The sequence below is a fragment of the Muscardinus avellanarius genome (genome assembly GCF_963383645.1).
Source record: "Muscardinus avellanarius genome assembly, chromosome: 18".
In the NCBI taxonomy this organism is placed as follows: Eukaryota; Metazoa; Chordata; class Mammalia; order Rodentia; family Gliridae; genus Muscardinus; species Muscardinus avellanarius.
This window is the reverse complement of record NC_137804.1, coordinates 44296906-44321627: the sequence shown is the minus strand read 5'-3', so window position 1 is coordinate 44321627 and position 24722 is coordinate 44296906. Positions and strand designations below refer to the sequence as shown.

Here is a 24722-nt window from a genome sequence, read left to right as displayed (position 1 = left end):
ACGGACTCCACAGAAGAGCTCCCGCCCAGCGGCCCGCCCCACCACGCACTTTGCAAAGCCAGCCACTTTCAGGAACTGGTATTTATTATCAAAGTCATATTCGATGTCAACAAGATGCCACAACTACAAAAAAAATTGCGCACATTGCAATCTCAATGCAAACAGTCAAATGGAACCCCAGTCATTAAAAAAGTAATTCAAATTACCCCAAAAGCAACTGAATTTTTAAACATCTTTATACATCCAGCCAACAAATTAAAATGGTTAACAAGAAAAAAATACAAATTCAGGTCTGGAGCTGGTGTCAAAGGCCTGGGCTCAGGCGTTCCTGTCGATCCGCACGTCGATCTCCCGGCCGCTCAGCTTCGCCCCGTTCATCATGCGGCAGGCCCGCTCGGCCACCTCGGGCGACTCGAACTTCACCACGCCGCACCCCTTGGACTTCCCGTTCTCCATCTTGATGTCGGCGTACAGCACGTGGCCTGGCGGGCGGGAGGAGGGAGGGAGAGGCCACTGCTCAGACCCCAGGCCACAGAAGAGGAAGCGCCCGCCCTAAGTCCAGCAGCAGGCCTGCTGAGCCCCGCGGGGCAGCCCGAGGCCAAGGTCCTGCCCCAGGGCCCAGGTCTGGAGCCACTGAAGTGCCCGGGCACCCGCAGCTCAGCCTGCAGGCGGGGCGAAGGGGAGTGGGGAGCAAGTCCTGAAGGCGCCCGGGCCTCCTGGGGCAGGGGAGAGGCCGGACCTGACCTCCTCTCCCCTCTCCCCTCGGAGGAGGCTGCAGAGGGGGAGAGGGGACCAAGCGAGCACAGAGCCGTTCTGGCCCAGGGAGGACTCTGGGCGCTAGGGAGGAGGGCCAGCGGGCGCTGCACGCACTCACCACACTCGTTGAACTTGTCCTTCAGCATCTTCCACGTGAAGTCAAAGGGGAGCTGCGGGAGAGGCAGACGGCTGTGCCACGCGCCCCAGCCATGGGCGGGCAGTGGCTGGCGTGGCCCAGCCCAGTGGTGTCTTCCCACTCAGCCCCACCAACTCTGCTCCCACCGCCCAGCCCCCCTCCAGGTGCGCCCCAGGCCCCGCAGCCCCCACGCCCCCGAGAGCAGCAGCTACTTACGTTCCTCACGAATATCTGGCAGGCTTTCCTGGCCACTCCAGGGGCATGGCCTCCGGCTCCCCCGAAGGAGCCCGCGAAGCTCCCTCCAAAGTTGCCTCGCTCCATCTCGATGGCGCGGTCGAAGCTGGCGCCGCCACCGCCGCCCATGGCCAGGCCCATGCGCTCGATGCCGGCGCCCAGGGCAGGGCCCATGGCGGGACCCATGCGCTCCAGGCTGTTGGCGCCCATGCGCTCCAGGCCCATGCGCTCCAGGCTGTTGGCGCCCATGCGCTCCAGGCCCATGCGCTCCAGGCTGTTGGCGCCCATGCGCTCCAGGCCGGTGGCCATGCGCTCCATGACGGGGCCCATGCGCTCCAGGCCGGCCCCCATCCCCGCGGGCACCATGCGCTCCATGCTCAGGCCCACGCGCTCCATGGCGGGGCCCATGCGCTCCACGCCAGAGCCCATGCGCTCGATGGTCTGGCCCACGCGGTCAATGGGTGCGGCCATGCGCTCCAGGCCGAAGCCCATGCCGGCGCCCATGCGCTCCACACCGGAGCCGATGCGCTCCATGGTCTGGCCCATGCGCTCGATGCTGGAGGCCATGTGGTCGAGGCCCAGCGGGCCCATTCGCTCGATGCCGGAGCCCATGCGCTCCACGGAGCCCATGCGGTCCATGACCAGGCCCATGCGCTCGATCTCTGAGCCCACGCGATCCATGCCGTGGCCCAGGCCTGCGCCCATGCGCTCCACGCCCGCACCCCCGACGCGGTCGATCCCAGGGACACCGCCTCCACCTCCACCTGAAACGCACACCACACAGAAGGGTCAGGGACCTGCGCGTGAGCACCCACGCCACGCCGCACCCACACACTCGAGTTCCCAGCTCACCCTCAGCTCAGGAACTGAGCCCCAGAGCGACCATCAAGACCCTACCCCCTCCTCAGATGCCAACAAGGGCCAGAACCAGGCATCTCCTCCTCACAGTGGAGATTCTCCTAAGACTTCAAAAGCACCACACGCCGTGTTGCGTCTGTGGTGCTAGTTCTCGGTGACAAGCTCTATGCGCCCCAGGTCAAGCCTGAGCCTCCGGGGCCTACCCATCGCCACACCAACATGGAAACCCCAGTCACTTCAGCCTAGGTAAGCTGGGACAACTTGCAAGGCCAGGGAATCGATTACACAGCCAGTAATCAGACAGCTCTAGAGAAGGCAAACAAGGGCCACGGCGCCTGTGCACAAGTGCGCAGAGCCGACTCGCTCTGGGGCCTCACCCCGCCAGGGAAACTGCCGCCCACTGGCTCGCCGCACCTTGGAGGGCTGCACAGCAACCACTGGGTGCGTGGCAGGTGGGCTCTGCCAGCGGCTGGGGCTGGCTACCTCGGGCCCCTCCCACCACCTTAGCGGCCAGGCAGCGGGAGAAGCCTGGTCACTCCTGCTCGCCACGCTAGGCTCCTTGGCGGAGCAGCAGAGTGCCGACTGGCAAAAACACGCCCAGCTGGACGGACTGGGCTCAGAAGTGACAGAAGAGAAAAGGGTGCCTGGCGCAAGGCAGCAGCAAGGAGGCGGGCGCCCGGGCCATGGCGGCGGCTAGAAAGGCCCGCCGACCCTGAAAGCACCCTGGTCCTCACGCCCTGGCCGGCCCGAGCATAGCACTTCCTTCCTTCAGGTCTCTGAGGGGCGCGCGCTCATTCGTCAGGCGGGCAGGCGGAAGCCGAGGTGCCAGGCCATGCCGGGCTCGCGCGCTGGCGGTGGCGGCACCACACTCCATGGTGCTGACACACGGCAGCGGCCGCTAGACACCAAGCAACCGAGCGGCTCCTACCTCCTCCCTGCTTGGCGATGATCTCTCCTCTCTTCAGTGCACTACTCAGGATTTCTACATCAGGAAGAAAAGGTCATTAGCCAGATTCTCTGCCGTGAAAGAGACTTGCCGTTAGGTTCCAGAGTGGAGGCACTGCTAACAAATGCTTTTTACAAGTGAGAAAGGGAAGGTCTGAGAATCACAGCCGAGGCAGCCCATCAGCGGCGCGCCCCTGGCCACAGGCTCGCCGCGCCAGCCCCAGGCAGCCGCGTCCGTCCCCCCTCACCACCAAGGACGAAAGCGTCAGTGCGTGTATGCAGGGGGGGGGGTGACCCACGTGAAGAGCTGATGTGGTGGTGAGCAGCAGACAAAACCCCAGACGCAGGCACGCGCGCCCCAGAGACAGCACTGCGGCTTGCTGGCCGGTGGCTCTTACAGTGTGCCTGATGCTGTCACCAGGGCCACCTTTTAAAGTTTTGTTTAGCTTTTGGAGGAAAATGTGTCCAACTTCTCCGGTACTCAAGCTCACACAGCAACTTGGACACCAGCATCCTGTGTCTTCACCTTACGCAAGCAACCCTCGGCGGCAGGCCAGGGGAGGCTCGCCTGACTTGGACGGGGCCACCTTACCTGTGCGGTCCCTCCCCGCGCCCCGCCGCTGCTCACAGGCCGCCCCAGCCCCAGTCCACGCCACTTCTCTGGCTGCTCGGCAGGCACCCTTCCAGCTGAGGAACAGACTTCTGTACTCTGAAGCCCACGTGGGTTGCCAGCCCAAGGCCCGCAGGGCCGCTGCCTCGGCTCAGGCCCAGGGACCACGGCTGGACCTGGGAGGCAGCCCAGCACTTGCTCTGAAGGCCAGCTCCCACACCTTACTTAGTCGTACTGAGTACAAATCGGCAGCAACAGCAGGAAATTCCAGGACAGAGACTGGAGTCCCCATGGGAAAGAAGGTGCCAAAGAGGCAGGGGACAGCCACGCCGGCTCCTCGGGTCAGTACGGCTGCAGCAGGCGAGGACTAGCGGCTGGGACAGGCGGCCCTGCTTGGCTGGCGGCGGGGTCCGTGACTCGGCCCTGAGGCCAGGGAGCCGAGTTCTGAGCGTGTCTGTGGCGCCCTCGGACACCAGCCGTGAGGATGCAGCCAACTGCTGCCACGTGCAAACGTGAGCGCACCCCAAATCCCAGCGCGCTGCAGCCAGCTCTTTTGTGTGGTTTACACTTTTCCTTTTTTGATTCCAGCCAAGGATCGAACCCTGGGCTTTGCACTTGCCAAGCAAATGCTCTGCCGCTGAGCTAGGTCCCTAGCCCCAGAACAATCTGCAACGAAGCCCAAGGGAGTGAGAGCAAGCAAGTCCCAAAGAAAGTAAATGTTCGCTAGTAGCCAAGGAAGAACAAGCCAGCCATCGGAGCTCCCTAAGCGCCCTATGGACCAGGGAACAGGCTCCAGCACCCGCAGCGAGAGGGCCAGGCCTGGGAGGAAGAACAAGCCAGCCATCAGGGCTCCCTAAGCGCCCTATGGACCAGGGAACAGGCTCCAGCACCCGCAGCGAGAGAGCCAGGCCTGGGAGGAAGGGACCAGGACAGTCCTCCCCGGCCTCCGTCGTTCCGAGAATGCGCTGCGAGCGAGCAGACACGGAAAGCCAAAGGCCCCGCCCTCACGCCCGGCGTCCAGGAGACAGGCCCTCAGCTGCCGCAGACCCGCAGGGACAGGCAGGGCACAGGCGGCTCCCACACTCCACGCGCCTCTGAGAAAAGGACTCCAGAGCCCAAGCACAGTCCTCGCCCCCACTAATGAAGGAGAATGCAGCGGAGTCTCGAAAACACCTGGCCTTCAAATGCAGGACACCACCCATCAAAGCGCACAGAAGAACTGCCTACCACAGCCCAAGCGGAAGCAAGAACTCCTCCTCCCAAGACAGGCCCCAGGATTCAAGACCTACCAACGGGAGCCTTCCCAAAGGCACGGCGACGCGCAGCCCCATCCTGCCGCCCGGCTCCACGGCCCTCTACCCCTTGCACGGGGTGGGCTGAGACCCCCAGGCCCGAGGGCCTGAGCAGCTCGTGGAAATGGAGCAGGTTAACTCCCAACAACGAGCAAAAACCTCCTGCCAACATTCCCAAGGAGCCAGTGCAAGACTGCAAGAAAAGGGCCCTATGCACAGCAATCAGACTTCCAGGACCCACGGCCTAGAAGACAGGCACATGAGAAGCCTGAGGAAACCCAGCAGACTACCCGAGAAGACAGGACCGAGCCTTCGCAGCCTGCAAGCACAGGGCACAGCCCGCCGCGTGGGGGCCCAGGGGCTGGCTTACCCATTCCTCTGCCAAGGGGCTCGCCAAAGCTTCGAGACATTCCCACCTCGTTTCTGCCAAAGGCTCTCTCAAATCCTGCACCCATGCCACGCTCCATTTCTGTGGAAACAAACATTACCCTAGGCCTTTCCCCGAATGACCGCCGTGTCTCAGGTCACACCGAGCAAGAGCTCCAGGCGGCGGCCGCCACCGAGAGCACACAGCCCTTCCACCAGAAGCCATCTCTCGCCCTTCACTCCTCACACACAAGTCCACGTGAAGTCCTGCCGGCCACCCCGGCCACGGCCCCGCAGTCCGCCCAGCCACGGCACGCGCCACCAGCCCCCCACAGGAAGTGGAGGCCACTGCAGGGAGGCTGCCCCAACCGAGGCACGCCCACACAGCTCTCCCCACCCACCGCTCCAACAGCCCCTCTACATGGTAGCACCGGCCAACTTCCTCAGCATCTTTTCCAGTGTGTTTTTGGTCATGTTGTGGTCCTGAGGACTGAACTCAGGGCCTGCTACCTCTGAGCTATACTCCCAAGTCCCCTTTTCCCGCTTTAAATGTTCAGTCTGAAACAGTCTCATAGGTTGCTGAGCTTTACCACTCCACTGCTGAGGCTGTCCTCGAACCCTCGGTCTTCCCGTCTCAGCCTCTGAGGTACTGGGATTATAGGTGGGCACCATCACGCTTGGCTTCTAACGTCTTTTTTCTTGGGGTGGAAGGGGGTTTACTGGGAACTGAACCCAGGGGCATTATGGTACAATTCTTGCCCTATTTTATTTTATTTAGAAATGGTTTCGCTAGGTTGACGAGGGTCTCACTAAATACCGAGGCTGGCCTGGAGCCTGCGACCCTCCTGCCTCAGCCTACCAAGTGCTGGGATCACAAACATGTACCACCATGCTAGTCTTCTCGTGTCTTTAAGCGTCTTACTGGTGCATCTGGAGCCACACATCTTGGTGGAGTATAAGATGGTACAGGTTCTGGTGTTTCTTCAAAGCCAGCTTTGAGCTCCAAGAGAGGAAAGCCCGCCACAGCTGGCACCTGCCTGCTTTTTTTTTTTTTTTTGGGTGGTACTGGGGTTCCTGGAAACCCTTCTACCTCTGGGCTACACTCCCAGACCTATTTTATACTTTTATTTGGAGACAGTCTCTTAAGCCAGCGCAGGGATTACAAGCGTGCGTCACCACGCCCGGCCCCTGGCTCCTTCTTTAACTACACCCACCTCACACCACACTGAAACACGCATCGCACCATGCCCTCCCATACAAGGCCTAGGAGTAATGTTGGTCTCACTCCTTAGTGCAGGCCTGACGCGCTGGCTTGAGCTCCCTGACCGTCAAAAGCCCTGGCGTCCAGGGAATTCCCTGCGAACCCAACTTACTCAAGAGCAAAACAAAAAGAGGATTTTTGTTTTCGAATACTGCACTGATCCAGTCTTACTTAATATTACATTTATTTAAAACGTCTTATAGCCATTCCATCAAAAATTGATCTAGAGCTGGGCATGGTGGCATGCCTGTAATCCCAGTACCTGGGAGGCTGAGACGGGAGGTTCAGTTTCAACGTCAGCTTAAGCAACTCAGCGAGGCCCTTAGCAACTTAGCAAGACCCTGTTTATAAATTAAATTAAAAAAAAAAATAGGGCTGGGAGTATAGCTCAGAAGTAGAAGGCCCCTGAATTCCACCCCAGGACCACACACACACACACACACACACACACACACACACACACACACACACACAAACTACACGAGAACCTCGCTTATGCCTAGTGTCAACCTGAGCCGTGAAGGTTTAAACCCCAAACCTCTTACCACTTTTGACAGTGAGCTTTAACTTCCCTCACACACAGGGCCCGCCTGGTGCCCGCTGCCTGCGTGCCGGCTTGCTGCACTGCCTGGCTGTCTGTCCTCGGCACTCACCTGCTCCCGCGGGTGCCGTCGCCCCCCACAGCGACACCCCACGCTGCTGACGACTGGCCCGAGCCACATGTCTCAAACTCCCACTTTTGGTTCAATCCACACACCCCCCCCGCAGCAGGCAAGCCCGAAAGCACCAGAAACACAGAGCTCTGTCCCTGTGACGCCAGTCCCCTCCAGGGGAGAGGAGGAAGCGCGCCCGCTCCCTCAGCTCTGGCAAAGGGAACAGCCCTGAGATCAAGTTCAGCGGCTGCGAGTGCTTGCTCTATTATTTTCAAGTACGCACTGCTATAGGCCAGCAAGTAAACACTGAAACCCAAATACTTCATGACTTCCCCCTCCAGGAACTTGTACAGAAGTTGCTTGCCGAAGCCGGGTGTGGAGGGGCACGCTTGGAATCCCAGCATTTGGGAGGCTGAGACAGGAGGATCGCGGTTCGTGGACAGCCTCAGCAACTCATTGAGACCCTGTTTCAAAATAAAGACTAAAAAATAGGGCTGAGGTACATAGCTCGGAGGTAGAATGCCCCTGGGTTCCATCCTCAGTACCGCAAAAAAAAAAAAAAAAAAAAAAAAGCTTGCCACCAAGTGAGGCCCAAAGTCATGCAGACAACTCCAAAAGGGCTGACCTGCAGCTTCTCAGCACCACGGCCGCGCTGTGCAGGAGCTGGTCCTCGAAGCTGACCGAGGCAGGGCAGGATGGAGAGCTGGGCTCGGAGCCACCCGGCCCACAGAGCACCGGCTCTCGGCCTCTGGGCCCAGGCAAGCATGAACGTGCCTGCTGCTGAGAAGTGTGAGCGTGGGGGAGACCCAAGGCCACGGCTTCGTGCAAGGACAGTCAACACTGTCACCATCAACACTGTTGCTGGACTTCCACAAGGGATCAGGAGCAGGCAGGTGCAGTGCACACCTGCAATCCCAGCATTTGGGAGCTGACACAGAGGCCTCAGCGGCTCAGCGAGACCCTTTCCAAATAAACGGAGCCAGGAGTGCAGCTCAGAGGTGGAATGGCCCTGGGTTCAATCCTCAGCATCACAGGAAGAGGAGGAGGGAGAGCAGGGAGCCAGCTAGGGTGTAGCTCAGAGGCAAATGCCGATGGATGGGTTTAATTAACCTTGACCAGTTTTTTTTTTTTTGGGGGGGCCCTCTAAGTTTTAAATGACAATACCCCAGAATGTGTGTTTTGCAAAAGCTAAATCCAGCTGGGCACGCTTGTAATCCCAGAGTTTGGGAGGCAAAGACAGGAGGATCACGCTGGTTCGAAGCCAGTACCCTGTTTCCAAATAAAAAGTATAAAACAGGTCTGGGAGTGTAGCCCGGAGGTAGAAGGGTTTCCAGTACCACCAGAAAAAAAAAAAAAAAAAAAAAGCTAAATCCATGGTGTCTAAGAGACTTTCTTTTTTTGTGAGCTACACCCCCTGCCCTAGTTTATTCTTTTTTTTTTTTTTTTTGCAGGTCTGGGGATGGAACCCAGAGGCTTTCTACCTCCGGGCTATACCCCAGACCCATTTTATACTTTATTTGGAAACAGGGTCTCACTAGGTTGCTGAGAGCCTAAGTAGCTGAGGCTGGCTTTGAACCTGTGCGATCCTCCTGTCTCAGCCTCCCAAGCACTGGGATCACAAGCGTGCGCCACCACGCCCAACACAAGAAAGCTTTTAAAATGTTCCTGGCCATCTCGAGCAAAGCAGGCCTACGATTAAGCCTAGCTTCTGAGATGTTTAAGACATCGACTCAGCAGGAAAGCAGGAGCGACACCCAGTGAATGAGGGCTGCAGAGGTGCAGCAGGAGGAAACACAAATCTTACCATTTATCCGGCCCATGTTCATCCCGGATCCAAATCGCCCCATGTTTTCCATACCGCCGCCAAAGGGTCCCTCCATGCCTGCAAAAGAGGGCTGCGTTTTAGAGCCATCCAAGGAGACTGGTCAGACTGGTCGGACTGACCAGAACTTCAGGAAAGAGAGGCTTCCCATTTTCACCCTGGGCACTGTCTGCCAAGAAATGACAAGTTTAAGGGGATTTGAAAAATCAAAGAAGCTGGTGCCCTTTTTTAAGAATTCACCATCCTAGCCAGGCACGGTGGCCCACTTATAATCCCAATGCTTGGGAGGCTGAAACAGGAGGATCGCAGGTTTGCAGCCAGCCTTAGCCTTGTGAGGCCCTCCCCAACTTAGTGTGACCCTGTTTCAAACGAAAACATAAAAATAGGGCCGGGGGTGTAGCTCAGAGGTAGAATGTTGGAGTTCAATCCTCAGCAGCAAAAGAGATAGAACTCGCCACCCCCAGTAGCTGAGCGGACTCCCCCTCAGTGAGTACACAGAGAGGTCCAGAGACGAGTGGTGTGTCCAACGACACAGTGAGCTCCAGCAAGAAAGCAGCCGGAGCCAGCAGCACAGAGCAGGCAGGCAAGGACTCCGGCCTCTGGAAACCCAGGTGAGCTTGCGAGACAGGCGAAGCGTGAGGGAGGGGACCGCTCAGGGGTGGCCGCGCCTGTGCTTCCTCTTACCTCCCATCTTGCTTATTCCAAATCCTATGCCTTCCATGGCCATTCCTTAAAAAGAAAGGCAACGCAGTGATGCTGACGCTTAACACAGGAACCCCAAACCACTCAATGCACAAGAAATGTCTGGTGACAAATACATTTTGTCCAGAATCAAAGACAAAAACCGGGGAGGCAGCTACCATTTGGGCGGCCAAAGGTCACGTCTCAAGGAAACGACCCAAGCCTTTAACAGATCCATCACCACGCGGTCAGATTCTGCAGGGTCTACATAGTTTTACTAAAGCACCAAGTTGGACGACGTTAAACACGGAGTATGATCCAGACACAAACTAGAAGACATACGCTTTTTGGAATTCTATTTTACGGGCAGAAGTGACTTTTCAGAAAATCTCAGTTAAAGGTTAAGTTCTCAACATAAAAGGCCCCCGTCACATTCCCAGACCCTCCTGGGTGCTAGGGAGCCAGGGAGCCGTGAGAGCCGCCTGGGGCCTGTGGCCCAGGGATGGCGCTGGGAGGAGACCAGGGGTATGCAAAAATTATAGGGCACTAGGGCACCGAAACCACGATTTCAAATGATCCCCAAAAAAGCCGGGCGTGGTGGCGCACGCCTGTAATCCCCACGCTGGGGAGGCGGAGACAGGAGGATCGCGCTGGTTCGGAGCCAGCCTCGCTGGCTTAAGAGACCCTGTTTCCAAATTTAAAAAAAATATAAAAAATAGGTCTGGGAGTGTAGCCCGGCAGTAGAAGGGCTTCCAGGAACCCCAGTGCCCCCCCCACACACAATAAATAAATAAAAATCTAAGAAAACTCTTCAGTCTGAGATCATAAACATGAAACATTCCTTAATTATAAAGAAATTCCTCGTTCAGAAATTAAAACCCTAAATCAAAAAACGTGCGGCGACTCGCCACACCCGGCTCCCCCAATCCCGAGCTGCCCCTTGTCTTCCTGAGCAGCGCACATCATCTCCTCTGTGGCCCGTGGCAGCTCGCCCAGGGTCCAGTCGAGGCGGCAGCGCAGCCGCGCTGTGGTCCTTCAGGAGACCCAGGCTGTCAGGTGTGACCGTGCAACACGGCTCACTCGCCTCTTTTCTTCCAAATGGCGTGACTACCTCGACTCTGTCACGGAGTTTAACAAAAGGCCAGAGCAGTGACTTTTACCAAGGAGCCAGGCGTGGTGGCGCACGCCTGCAGCCCTGTGCTTGGGAGGCCACAGGTTGGAAGCCAACAACTCACTCAGTGAGACCTTGTTTTCAAATAAAAAATAAAATAGGGCTGGGGGTGTAGATCAGAGGTTCCATCCCCTGCACCACAAACGACCATGAGGATTCAACTCCCAATACTGCCTTTTCAAAATGAAGCTGAGCTGGACCAGGAGGGAGTTCTGACCTGAGAATCTACCCCATCTGAAGTGCTCAGGCCCGAGGAGGTCAACCATTAAGGAGCAGCCCCACCAACGCCCAGATGAGGCCCACCGCACGCTTACCTGCAGGCCCTAGGTTGCCCATGCCGATGCCTTTGTTGAGGTGGTTGGCATCGATAGGCTGCCCTCCTGGCCCCAGGCCCATGCCGATGCCGCCAAGTCCATCTGGAAGGAGAGAACAAGTGAGAGGCCCAGGGCCGCCCTGCCCAGGTCGCCCAGCCCCTCGGCTGTCCGTGCTGGCACACTTGTTTGTCTACTCACCCCCAGCCTGGCCGGGACCCCAGGAGCACTCCCCAGCCTCCTCTTTTCATTTTGAGGCAGGACCTCACCCAGGGGCCCAGGCTGGCCTCCAAGGTGTAAGGCTCCTGCTTTAGCCACCCAAGTAGCTGGGCGTGTCGTGCCACCGTGCCCGGCAACACGCACGAATTAAGACAAGTTGAACTGGAGCTGACGTGGAGTTGCACACCTATAATCCCAGTACTTGGGAGGCTAAAACAGGAGGATGAGGGGCTCAAGGCCCTCCCAGCAACACAACAGGACTCTCTCAGCAACCAGCGGGACCCTTTCAAAACAAAAAGGGCTGGGGTGTAGCTCAGAGACAGAATGCCCCGGGTTCAATCTACAGTGGCACACACACCCCAATGGCAAAGGGCACAAACATTGGTGCACACCACATGCTGACCTGGCAGCCCAAAGGATGCGTCTCACAAAAACCAACGGTGTACACTACACCAACCAGTTCACACACTGTGCCACACTATTTATTTGCAGTACTGGGGATGGAACCCAGGAGCATCCTACCTCCAAACTACACCACTAGCCTTATTTTTTTTTTTGTTTTGCGGGTCTGGGGATGGAACCCAGGAACACTGATTTCCGAGCTACATCCCCTGCCCTATTTTTTATTCTTTATTTTGAAACAGGGTCTATTTTGCAGAGGGCCTAAGTAGCTGAGGCTGTCTGCGAACCGCGATCCTCTGGTCTCAGCCTCCCGAATGCTGGGATTACAAGTGTGCGCCACCACGCCCAGCTTCCTAGCCTTATTTTTTATTCTTTACTTTGAAACAGGGTTTCTCTCACTGAGGTGCAAAGGGCCTCACTAAGCAGTAGCAGAGGCTGTATGAGAACCGTGATCCTGTCTCAGCCTCCCCAAATGCTGGGGTTACAAATGTGCACCACCATGCTGGCTCTACACTATTATCTTAGATACCTTGTTTTTTCAGTAACAATGAAGCCAGAGAACCCCTCCCCAGCATCCTAACTTGATCAACAGCCCACCCTCAGCTCCATGCTCTGCAGGCAGAGACACAGGAACAGACTGGCCTCTGATGAGACCAAGCCACAGGGTATTTAACCTCATCAACATCCTGTGTCTGACTGCTTGGCAACAGCAGTGAGATCACCAAGGTGACTGGCTCCCCAGGCGGGAGGCTGTGCACCTGGCCCCTTCGGCTCCTCAGGTGCAGTCAGCAAGAGCCGAGCCAGAGATTCACATGAGCGCTCGCCTGGGAACTGGTGTCCTGAGACTCGGCTGCCATCCTTCTCTTTGTAACAGAGCCCTTTCAAGCCAGGCGTGGTGGCACACGCTTGTAATCCCCATGCTTGGGAGGCAGAGACAGGAGGATCGCACAGGTTTGAAGCCAGCCCGTTTCCAAATAAAAATATAAAAAGTAGGTCTGGGAGTGTAGCCCAGAGGGAGAAGGGCTTCCAGGAACCCCAGTACCACCAAAAAATAAAACAAAAATAAGTAACTAACAGTGCCCTTTCAACACACAGGCCTTCTAGTCTACTTTCCCGGTACTGGGATGGACCCGTGGGGTATGCTAGCCCACATGTTCTACTACTGGGCCACACCCCCTTCATTTCCTTTATTTTGTTTTTTGGTGGTACTGGTAATGGAACCCATGGCCTTCTACCTCCAGGCTATCCTCCCAGACCTATTTTATATTTTATTTGGAAACAGGGTCTCACTAAATCTCTGAGAGCTTCACTACATAGCTGAGGGTGGCTTTGAACCTGTGCGATCCTCCATCTCAGTCTCCCAAGCACTGGGATTACAGGCATGTGCCACCAGGCCCAGCTGAGTCCCTTCATTTTCAAGCCACCTCAAGACCCACCTCTACTCTGCACTGTAATCCTACACCACAGACACACGGCACTTCGTTCCACCTCTTAGGGCCTGTGGCTGGAGCTGCTGCCCAGGCCGAGGCGCCTGGCCACCGGGAGGTGGTCCTCCTTGCCACGGGCCAGCCTGCCTGCACCACTCCCCGGATCTCCTGCTGCCCCAGCCCTGGCTCCCCATTCGTCTCCCATGTCCGCTGCGTGGGATGTACAATCACACAATCAATTTGATTTCCCTGTTAGGAGAGATTTTCACCTAGATGTTGTTGCAAATATAGCCAATCCTTTTTCTTGTCTTAATAAGAACTATGCAGGCCAGGCGTGGTGGCGCACGCTTGTAATCCCCGCACTCAGGAAGCGGAGACAGGAGGATTGTGCAGGTTCAAAGCCAGCCTTGCTGGCTTGAGACCCTGTTTCCAAATAAAAATATAAAAATGGGTCTGGGAGTGTAGCCCTGAGGTAGGTTTCCAGGAACCCCAGTACCACAAAAAAAAAAAAAAAAAAAAAAAAAAAAAAAAAAAAAAAAAAAAATACAGCTAGCCAAGTATCACCGGTGGCACATGCTTCTAATTCCTGCACTTGGGACGCTGAGACGCGGAGACTTTCAGCTACTGAGTGAGCCCTGTGCAACTTAATGAGACCATTCCAAAATAAACCATCAGCTTAGGCCCAGCGAGTCTCGCTCAGAGGGAGACCCGCCTGGGCTGCGTTCTCAGTGCAGAGGAGAGCACTGTAAGGCTCTCTGCGCCCCACGGAACCCCATCTTAGTATACACTCAGAGCCACCCCGGCCGTTTCCTTTCGGGTCCTACTGGCGTCCACTCCTCACTGACCTGTCTCTGCAGTATGACTGCCCACCTGGCACTTCCTGCAGGCGGACCCAGGCTTCACCCCACGTGGCCTATGTGAGTGCCGCCTTCCTCTGACGGCTGATCTATCCCACCCCGTGGCTTTCCCGCATACTTAACCTACTGCCTTATGGCCGTCTCAGGTAACGCAGCTATGGACCTGATACTCTTGTGTGGTCGTAGTTTTTCTGTGGCACTGGGGACTGACCCCTCTGCGGGGCCACGTGGTACCTCCGCGGGGCATAGCGTTAAGTCCCTCTGCAGCTTCTAGGCAGCAGGTGTAAGTTTTTAGGATGGGCGAGGCAGTGCATGTCTGTAACCCAGGGCCCAAGAGGCTGAGACAGGAGGATGCGGGCTCCAGCCGGCCTCAGCATCTCAAACCCTCGACACTGAGCATCCTGCCTTACAACAAAGTATTCCTAACATCTTCCTTAGAAGGTTGTGAGCTTCTCTGCTCGTTTGTCATTCTGAAAAATCTATAAGAAAGAACTGCCCAAGAGAATTCAGGGTTAACGTGGCGCAAGTTTTAAGTGTGACTGTAGCATGGTTTGTGTTTAGTGTAATCAAATACTTACGGGGAAGTTGCTGTGGACGTTCAGGAGGGAAAAAATCTCCCTTTGGTAAGGCCCTCTCATCCTAAAAGAGAAAGAAAACGAACACGGCACTGTATCAGCTGCAGCAGTCCCACCACCAGAGCTGCTGCACACGTGAGGTGTGTTCATAAAGCACGGCTAGTCCACCCAGGCGGAAAGGTAGGCGGCAACACGCTCCGGCCTTCCGCACGGCTTCTCCCAGCGATGGGCCTCGCAAAGCACTAGCGATGTACTCTGTGCTCCAACGGGTCCTGTGACTCCAGCTCTTCAGAAAGCTAAACCCGCTATTTAATGTTTTAAAACACTGTTTGTTTCGTGTACTCCTGTCTTCCTGAACCTGAGTTCCAACTAGACTGCCCTCACAGGTTCTGGTCGTGTTTACTTTAGTATTACCTTTGGCACCACCACAGCAGGGCTAATGTTTATCAGGACTAAGATGCTCCAACACACCTGTAAAACTGTCTGAATCAAAGGCTGATTATGCTCACCACAGATGTGCTAAGCAAACACAACGTCCCACTCTGAATACTGGAAACCCTTCCATAGAACCACTTCTCTGAAACCCATCGATTGCTCAAGCAGGATACACAACCGACTTCCTGATCATGCCAACAATAGACAAATGCACAGAAAGACCCAGAAACAAGAGCAGTATCAGCAAAGGCTACGCTATCGTAACGTGCTCCACAAGCTTCCCAGAACGCTTACGCGTCCACTCCTAACAATCCACATCTTTCTGTGGAGTGAATCGGGTATCAGGAGGAGACTATTAACTTACCATTTTGACGTGCATTGGTCTATCAAACAGCAGCTGGCCATTAAACATAGCTGAGGTTACAATTAAGGCATTCTTACAAATGCAAAATCATGAAGAGCAAGAAATGAGATGCCAGTTACCACCCCTCTCAGCCGGCCTTGTGAGCCTTCTGACTCATTACGCTTTCAAGAATTTCCTTCGACAATAGAAAGAACAATAAGGAAAGCTGGAGGGAACGACAGCTCTGTAAACCTCCGCTGCTTCCCGGTGTGCTGTTTTGGTCATAACCTTACCCTGCCGACATCCCTCCTCAGTAGTCACCCCAGAACTGTCTGAATTAGGCCAAGTGCCATGTGTTTTTTTTGGTGAGACACTCAGTGACAGTACGGCCCGAGTTTACTGACTACATGCACGTACTGTACTGTCCATCATGACATTAAAAAGTGTAACTCTAGTCTAGGGTAAGCCCAGGGTCAGGCAGAAGTGCGCCTTCCCACCGTGGACAGGACTCGTAAGGGCATCGTATACGAGTAACAGTCCCATTTCTCTCCAGGGGGCATTTCCCAGAGTTCCCCATTCAAACCCAGACTCCCCTGAAAAGAAGACATTAGAAAAGACCACTCCTGTGCCGGGCGTGGCGGGCACGCTTGTAATCCCTGCGCTTGGGAGGCAGAGACAGGAGGATCGCGCAGGTTCGAAGCCAGCCTCGCTGGTTTGAGACCCTGTTTCGAAAAATTTTTTAAAAAAAAGTATAAAATAGGTCTGGGAGTGTAGCCCAGAGGAAGAATGCCTCTGGGATTCACCCCCAGTACCACCAAAAAAATAAAATAAAATAAAATAAGAAAGAAAAAGAAAGAAAAGACCACTCTGGGCATGGGCCTCTGCGTCACCAACCGCCCCTCTACCCACACTGCACTCAATCGGTCCCCAGGAATGCTTCCCCTCTTGCCACACACAAAGCAGGAATATAGTTCCCACTTCCTGCAGAGCTGGGGCTGCGGCTACCCCGTTTACCATGAGGCAGATCCCTGCAGAAGGATACATATGGCTTGCACAGCTTCAATGGACTGTTCAAAAGTCACAGTGCCTATTCCACGACTTTTCCCATCTTTATCTTCCAGAATGTCTGCTCGGACCACCACACCAGCCATACTAAATACTTCCTTCAGTTTCTTCCAGCCAACTTTATAATCCAGCTAATCGAGAGAAGGGAGTCAAAACTTCAATGTAAATATCTCAAGGGAAACATTTTTACATGAATACGAAATGCTTTGGTTGAAAACCAAAACTAGATGACTTCACTAGATGATCGTAAGTTCATAGCCAGCCTTAGCGACTTAGTGAGACTCTGTCCCAAAATAAAATAGTATAGCGCAGAGGTAAAATGCCCCTGGGCTCAATCCCAAGTACCACATAAACATAAAAAAAAATCAGGCGTGGTGGTATACACTTGCAATCCCGGTACTCAGGAGGCTGAGAGAGAAGATGGCAGGTTCCAGGCCAGCCTCTGCAACTCAGTGAGACCCTGTTTCAATAAAGAATAAAAACTAGGGCTGGATGGCCAGGCGTGGTGGCACACACTTGTAATCCCTGCACTTGGGAGGCTGAAACAGGAGGATCGCATAGGTTCAAAGCCAGCCTCAGGTACTTAGCGAGGCTCTCAGTAAATTAGTGAAACCCTGTTTCCAAATAAAATATAAAATAGGTCTGGGAATATAGCCCGGAGGTAGAAAGCCCCTGGGTTCCACCCTGAGTACCACCAATAAAAAGAAAAAAAACTAGGGCTAGGGTTGTAGCTTGGAGGAAGAATACCCCTGGGTTCCACCTCCAGTACCAAAGGAAACGGGAGGCCTGGGTACATAGCTTGGAAGCACCCTGGGTTCAATCCTCTGGGTTCCAGAGACATTTTTTGTATTAAAAAAAAAAAAAAAAAACCCTGGCTGCCAGGCGTGGTGGTGCACACTTGTAATCCCAGCATTTGAGAGGCTAAGACAGGACGATCTGGGTTCGCAGCCAGCCTCAGCTACTTAGTGAGGCCCTCTGCAACTCAGTGAGACCCTGTTTCAAAATAAAGAATAAAAAGTAGGGCTGGGGGTGTAGCTCAGAGGATAACGTCCCTGGGTTCCATTCCCAGTACCGCACAAAATAAATAAAAAATTAACCCCCCCGCCCACCCTGCTAAGGTTGGCACGCCCCCCGCCCACGTTCACCCTGCAGAGGACGAACACACCACAGCAGTGTCAGGGCCCCGTCTTGCCTGCCTCACCCCGCACAGCCCATGGAGCACAGCCCGAGCATTCTGTAAGCTCCGCGAACCCATGGTCCCACAGGCTCAGGAACGCGGCGGCCACGGAGGGACCAAGGCCAACCTCAGGGCCAGCTTTTAAATAGTCTAGACATAGCCCGCATTTAAATGTGTGCTCTCGGCCAGGATACGGGGTATCCTTCTGATCCCAGAGCTTGGGAGGCCGAGACAGGAGGACTGTAGGTTCGCAGCCAGCCTTGGCTGCTCAGTGAGCGCCTCTGCACCTTGGCGAGACCCTGCTCCAAAATAAGAACCAAGTACAGGGCCGGGCGCAGCTCGGAGGCAGAAGGCCGCGGGGCGCTCCTCAGGACCAGGCCCTGCCCCGCTGGGCTCTGCCCGCTCACTTACGTTGGCTACAAACACTGTGCTCCCCAGTCTTCCGGCCTGCAACGCATGGAGAATCTCGTTTGGGATGTTGGGGTTATTTAGGATACTGGGCGGGATCGCAGCCATTCCTGGGCCACCGGGCCCCATACCCGTCCCGCCGGTCGTGGCCATCACCTTTTGCATCGCTCTCCTGGCGTGTTCACCGTCGGGGTCCTGAAACAAGCGCACGGGGTCACGGGGCGGCCAGGCCGGGCCTTGCCATCGCGGCCGCCCAGCAGCGACGCGGGTGGGACGCGCCACCTGCGCTGCGTATGGAGAGGGAAGCACTGCTCACACCCACACGAGGAGACAAAGAACCACGGCTGGGGATGGGGGGCAAGAAGGGCCTTAAATTTCATGCTGAAAATACAGCCTGCAAGTGAAGGAAGAAACCAAAGGCCCCAGGGGTGACAGGATCAGCTGACCTCAAACTAAAGGAAGAGCGGAGCAGGCTTAGGAGGGCTGGAATGCTAACTAATCCCGTGGGGTTTGGGTCATTTCTGCAAAATCCATCAGCAACTGTTCCAAAAGTTTGCAAGCTCAGTCCTGATCTTAAGGTACCCGGCCCTCCAGGACCTGAGGTACTGGACTCAGAACCCAACGGCTGAGCAGTGCAGGAGCACCCACACGGGCTTGTAAAGTGCAGGGACAGACACGCGCCTCTAACCCTCTGTCCTGCCCTGCCCCCATACACGAGACACCTGAAAATCCCCACCGTGGCTGGGCATGGGGGTACACACTTGTGCCGAGAGGCTGAGACCGGAGGATCAAGGGTTTGTAGCCAGCCTCAGCTACTTAACAAGAGCCCGTTTCAAAAACAATTTTAAAAAAGGTGGGGGGCTGGCCAGGCATGGTGGCGCACACTTGGGAGGCGGAGACAGGAGGATCGCGCAGGTTCAAAGCCAGGCTGGCTTAAGAGACCCGGTTTCCAAATAAAAATATAAAATAGGTCTGGGAATGTAGCCCGGAGAAGGGTTCCATCCCCAGTACCACCAAAAAAAAAAAAAAAAAAAAAAAAAAAAGGTTGGGGGCTGTCGTGTAGCCAAAGGTAGAATGCACCTAGGTTCGACCCTCAGTAACACACACACACACACACACAACCTGATCATGCTTTCTCTATAAATTCTGAATATACCAATCCTCCTCCCCAAGAAAACAGTAAGTCAAAGTGAAATTTAATCAGTGACAAAGGGGAGAGAAACTTTTTCCTAGAGGGAAAAAATAGATATGGGTTAGATATGAAAGAGGATCTGAGTAATGACAAAATCACTTTAAAAAGGAAAAGAGTGAGCTGGGTGTGGTGGCGCACGCTTGTAATCCCCGCGTTTGGGAGGCGGAGACAGGAGGATCCCGCAGGTTCAAAGCCAGCGTGGCTGGCTTAAGAGACCCTGTTTCCAAATAAAAATATAAAAAATAGGTGTCTGAGAGTGTAGCCCGGAGGTAGAAGGTTCCAGGAACCCCAGTACCACCAAAAAAAAAAAAAAGAGAGAGAGAGAGAGAGAGAGAGAGAGAGAGAGAGAGAGAGAAAAGAGCGGCTGGTAAGGAGTCTGCCCAGCAAGAGCAAAGCCCCTGGGTTCCACCCCCAGCACCACGCGCACACACACATGGCCACAAGGCCAGGCACACATCCCGATGGACAGACGCAGCACAGCCATCTCCCACACACGAGCGAGCGCCCGGCGGCCTGGCCACCACCCGCAATCCTCACGGGTGCCGGGCTGTGCTGGGACGGGCTCTTCTCGCTAGGCAGCAGGTGGCTCGACTACGCGGCAGCCCAAGAGCACTCCTGAGCACCGCTCACCAAGGGCCCGAGTCCAGAGCGCGCCCAGCACCGGGCCGGGGCGGGGCGGGGCTTACTTCTTTGACTTTGAGGGGTCTTCCACTCAGGCTATGCTTGTTCAGAACTTCTGCGGCCTTTTTCATGCTCTCTTCCATCTTGAATTCCACAACGCTACAAAGAGTCAGACGGAAATGAGTGAACCTGTCCCTCAATTTGCAAGGCTCAGATGCCAATAAGTAATGAGATGATACTTACGCGCATCCCTTTGGAAGAGGCCACAACCAGTCAGAAGAGCAAGGAAAGGCAAAAGAAAAAGAAACAAAGAGTCAGTTACCCATGGCAGTCACCAGCGAACCAAAGCTACGACTCCGTAACAAAGCTGTCCAACCGCCCTCCGAGGGGAGCTCAGCGCCTCGCCTCCTGGCCTGTCTTGCCCTCCACATCACCAGCGCTGCGCTGCGGCTGCTGCAGGGACAGCGCGCAGACCTAAACTCGGGTTTCTCCAAGAAAGCACACCAGCTTTACACCTGCCTCCTCTCCTCCTCGATTCCTCGGGCTCTACTGGACCCACCCGCCAAGAGCTAAGGGTTACTCTACACCATTCTACTGCACGACAGAAATGGTTTATGTTCTCATTCAACTAGGCCAATTTGGATGTTCAGGTTTGTAATGTTTGGTTTACAATTTACTGGCACAAAGGCAACTTTTCGGAATCTTTGGTTCACACAACTTTCAAATTCAGCAAACAACCAAGAGTAACATTTTCTAGACAAGAACACACGGTTTACATTAATTATACCACCGCTAGAATTCCATGCATAATTCACACACAGCCAATTCCTGTTAACAAAGAAACAATACTGCTGCGGCCCCCAGCTCCCCAAATGGGGCATCCAGACAATACCAGAAGCTCTTGGGCAGCCGTGTGGAAGAGCGGGACTCCCGAGGCAGCCCCCCACCCGCCGGGTGCTGGCCAGGTCGCGCGTGGCTGTCCGCGAGCACTCACTGCCTTCCTGCCCATTCGAGTCCACGCCATCATACAGTACATTTGTCATGTAGTAAATCCACAGAAGAAATTCTCTGACACTTACCCTTGACTTTCCTTCAGCGTCCATTAAGAGCTCCACGTATGTTACCTCACCAACTACAAATCAGTTTCCAGACGACACATAAACCAAGGGAGAAAAGCCAAGAAAACAATGGGAATTTAGAACAATCATCAGCAACCTTGTATGGAGCCTCTGCCTTCTAAGAAAGCCCAGAAACACTCCATATTCTAGCCACAGACTAGGCATTACAGGTGTGCAGTAAGTGGTGAGACCATTAACGCTGTGTCCTTGACTCCTCCCACCGCAAGAACGCTACTTCCACAGATTTCAGTTTCAATCGCCCTTCCTGGAGGACGCATTCATGGCGCGAGGCAATCCAAAGCCACAGGAAAGGAGTCTGCTGGCCCACTTCTGGGAAAGGAGAAGGTCCACACAGACGCTCTGACTAACTAGAGGAAGCGGGCCGTGATCCACCGGACTGGGCTCACAGGCTAGGAACGCACAGGTGCCCAGTGCGGCGGCTCAGGGACACAGCTCCAGGCCTGGCTCAGGCGTGCCGCCGTGCAATTAGAGCACTGCGCCTGTGTCAATGCGCTTGGCGCCATCTTGAAACAGCTCACTGGTGAACCAGAGGCCCCTCCTTTTCATTCCGCACGGGCACGGGCCCCACCAGTTCTGTAGCTGGTCATACACACAGCACTAGCCCCACAATTTTGCAGCAGCAGGCTTGCAAGTGCCATCGTAAAGCCAGAGCAGTCTGAGTTCTCTTCAGTGAACGAGGTCAGGCCTTACTCTTGCTGTTTCTAACGCTCCCCATAAAAAGGCACATTTCAAATTTAGGGCTCAGCTGGCAACCAAGCAGCTAAACAGACTCGTGACTGAGTTGCACAAAGGGAGAACAGAGCATCTCAGAGCTGGCCGCAGACTTTCCTCAAGGTTTGGATTGCCGATTCATGACCACCGTGACCAGATGTTAGAATCCATCAAGACAACCACCAAAATGGCTGCTGAACTTGAAGATGGCGCATACACTGAAAGCTGAACTTGAGAAAACAATCTCTAAGCAGGACTCCCAACATTTAAGAGAGCTTAAGCGTGTTAAGAATTTCTTTGAAGGACTTTTGGTGTTAAAGCCTTCAATTCACGATGGCTTAGCAGTACAAGGGTAAAATTAGCCCACTTGATGCGTACTCCTCGGCCTGAGGGACATTAAAATCGTGAGGATTTTCACATGAATACGACAAGGAAGGATTCAACTGGAAAACCAGGAAATGGCTTCGCCAATGCAATTAGCACTCTGAAGGGCACGTTTACCTACGGATTTGCACCTGGCTGCAGGCTGCGGGCAGGTGTTAAGTCTACAGCCTCGCCTTCCTTGTCCTTGCCTGAAATGCATCCGGGCTGGCACTTTGCACAAAACGGGAAGGAGTGCAAAGAAACCAAGAAACGGTGGGGACCAGCAGAGTTAACTTCTGGAGAACATACGCCAACGGGGCAAATAAAACTCATCACCGCCAAGGGACAATGCATACGGGCTTTCATTTAAACTCAGCAAAGTAAAGCGGTTCCCAAAACGTGTGGCCACTCCTGAGGCCATGTTAGCCATTTGTTTCAACAGCAGCAGCCATTCAAAGCCCCACAGCCCTGTCTCCACCTGGATGAAAAGGCCAAGGAGCATCCCAACAGTGACGAGATCCCAGGTTAACTTCCTACCTTAAAAGCCCTCAGCACCTAACTCAAGACAGCTATAACCATGTTGTCAGGATTCAAATGACGCTGCATTTAGTTTCTCGTCTACTGCCCATAAAAGACATTCGTCAAGAAGCTCTTACCGTAACCAGGAAAGTCAGTCCAAACTTCCCCACAGTCATAACCATTAACGAAATGCTAGGTTAAGAAATGATGACTTCTCCCTATTTAACATTCTAATGATGTACACTCAACTTCAATCCTTTGCATGAAACAAAAGCAAACAAAACCGTAGCTTTAAAATGTCCCCTCCAAAGTCCAACTGTCATCTGTGGCCCCACTAAGTCCGCTGCCCTCGGGCCCCATCAGTAGTAACAGGCCCTCACCGGTCTCCAGGCTCCCTCCTCCCTACTCACTGGCTCTGGGGGCTGCCCCATTTCCAGGCCGTCCTTCCCTGCAGAAAGACAAGCATGAAGCCTTAAAGACCCCTTCTCCTGAGGAAGCAAAGCCACGCCTGTGCCGCCAGCACAACTACCACCAGGAATGTGAAGGCAAAGCCTGGACTAAGGAGGGGCTGACGGGAGCAAGCTGTCAGCAGAGTGGAGCTCCAGGCAGAGATGGGAGGCGGCCGCTCCACTTCCACTCCCTTCCCCAATCGCGCTCCCCACACCCCAAGAGTGGGCGCTGAGACAAGCCTAAACGCAGCTTTAAACCTGTGTCGAAAGGAAAAAAGCGGCTGTTAGGTGTCCTCCTCTATCCTCATTCAAAACTGCCCCCAAATCATTCTAACCAATGTCTAAGTGGATTATAAAAATATTGCCTCAAAAAAGTACTGTGAGTTGAAGCTGGTAAGCAACCCGGAGTACCGTGATTTAACAGTCACGCACCAACTTTTAACAAAAGTATTTGTTTTTGTGTTCCCATTTACCGCTCGAGTCTAAAATAGACTAAAAACAGGAAAAAATACAGAAACCAAAGTTTCACTGAAGAGAATTCATGTGATTAAGGCCATCAATTTTTTTTGGGGGGACGCTAGGGATAGAACCTAGTCTCACACATGCCAAGCACAAGCTCGGCCACTAACGTGCACCCCCAAAGCCTTTAGTATTTTAAAAAGGGACAGGGGAGTTGAAAAGCAGGGCGCGCTGACAAATGTCCTGTAGTCATAATGGCCAAATGGCAAGTAGTCAATTTAAGTGAGGGGGTACACAGAATAAACGCCCATTTTATTCTGAAGCTTTTCTCTTGGTGGGAACAAAGACAACCTAAAACAAGTGAAATAAATATTCTCCACAATTACCTGGCTGAGAGGCCAGGCGGAAGATGGGGCCACACCTGTCCCCAACTCATGGTGGCAGCGGGCCGCAGTGATGCGGGGACACTGGGGGACGCTGTAGCCTGTGAGGCCTTTCCGAAGTGAGGCCACACTTCCACAAAGTAAAGGGGGACTTATAATCCAGGGGCACTCTACCTCTGAGCTACTCTCCCAGCCCTTTTTATTTTTTATTTTAAAATAGGATCTCGTTAAGTTGCTGGGGGTAGCCTTGAACCTACGATCCTCTCTCTCTGCCTCCCAAGTACTGGGACTACAGGTGCGCACCACCACACCTGGCTCCAACAAACTCAAATAGGAGAGAGTGGAGTGGGCAAGGGTTGCACTTATTTTTTGTAGTACTGGAGCTGAAACCCAGGGGCATTCTACCTCAGAGCTACATCCCCTGCCCTGTTTCTTAGTATTGTGTGTGTGTGTGTGTATGTGTGTATGTGTGTGTGTGGGGGGGGTACTGGGGTTCCTAGAAGCCCTTCTATCTCCAGGCTCCACTCCCAGACCTATTTTATATTTTTGAAACAGGGTCTCTTACGCCAGCGCGGCTGGCTTCGAACCTGCGCGATCCTCCTGTCTCCGCCTCCCAAGCGCGGGGATGACAAGCGTGCACCACCGCGCCTGGCATATTTGCATTTTTTTAAACAGGGACTCACTGAGTTGCGAATGGCCTCACTGAGGCTGTCCGCGAACCACGATCCTCCAGTCTCCACCTCCCACGCCCGGCCCAAGGGTTGCTTTTAAACAGAAAATGAAGCTCAGCCCCAAAGACCCACCAGGCCAACTGTCTCTAAGAGTCGGGGGAGCTTTGCGTAGGCTGCTAGTCCTCTGGACCTTTCTATCAGCCAGATCTGA

General features: G+C 54.5%; 1 protein-coding gene across 3 annotated transcripts in view; it reads right to left on the bottom strand.

Moving 5' to 3' along the window:
• Positions 1-179: 179 nt before the first annotated feature.
• Positions 180-24722, bottom strand: part of HNRNPM (heterogeneous nuclear ribonucleoprotein M) — a gene marked incomplete at its 5' end in the record, with an annotated part of 37115 nt that continues 12572 nt past the window's right edge. Inside the window, 14 exons of one of the 3 annotated variants that reach the window (XM_080715094.1) lie at positions 180-482; positions 875-926; positions 1109-1890; positions 2913-2966; positions 8916-8993; positions 9618-9662; positions 11100-11201; positions 14580-14640; positions 15376-15425; positions 16397-16550; positions 18008-18043; positions 18161-18199; positions 19883-19976; positions 20874-20949. In XM_080715094.1, coding sequence (XP_080571220.1) covers positions 319-482; positions 875-926; positions 1109-1890; positions 2913-2966; positions 8916-8993; positions 9618-9662; positions 11100-11201; positions 14580-14640; positions 15376-15425; positions 16397-16550; positions 18008-18043; positions 18161-18199; positions 19883-19976; positions 20874-20949 — 1787 coding nt within the window. In that variant the 3' untranslated portion in view covers positions 180-318. Of the gene's footprint in view, positions 483-874; positions 927-1108; positions 1891-2912; positions 2967-8915; positions 8994-9617; positions 9663-11099; positions 11202-14579; positions 14641-15375; positions 15426-16396; positions 16551-18007; positions 18200-19882; positions 19977-20873; positions 20950-24722 lie in introns of those variants that run through there. The other 2 variants (XM_080715093.1, XM_080715095.1) reach the window with 2 other exon arrangements.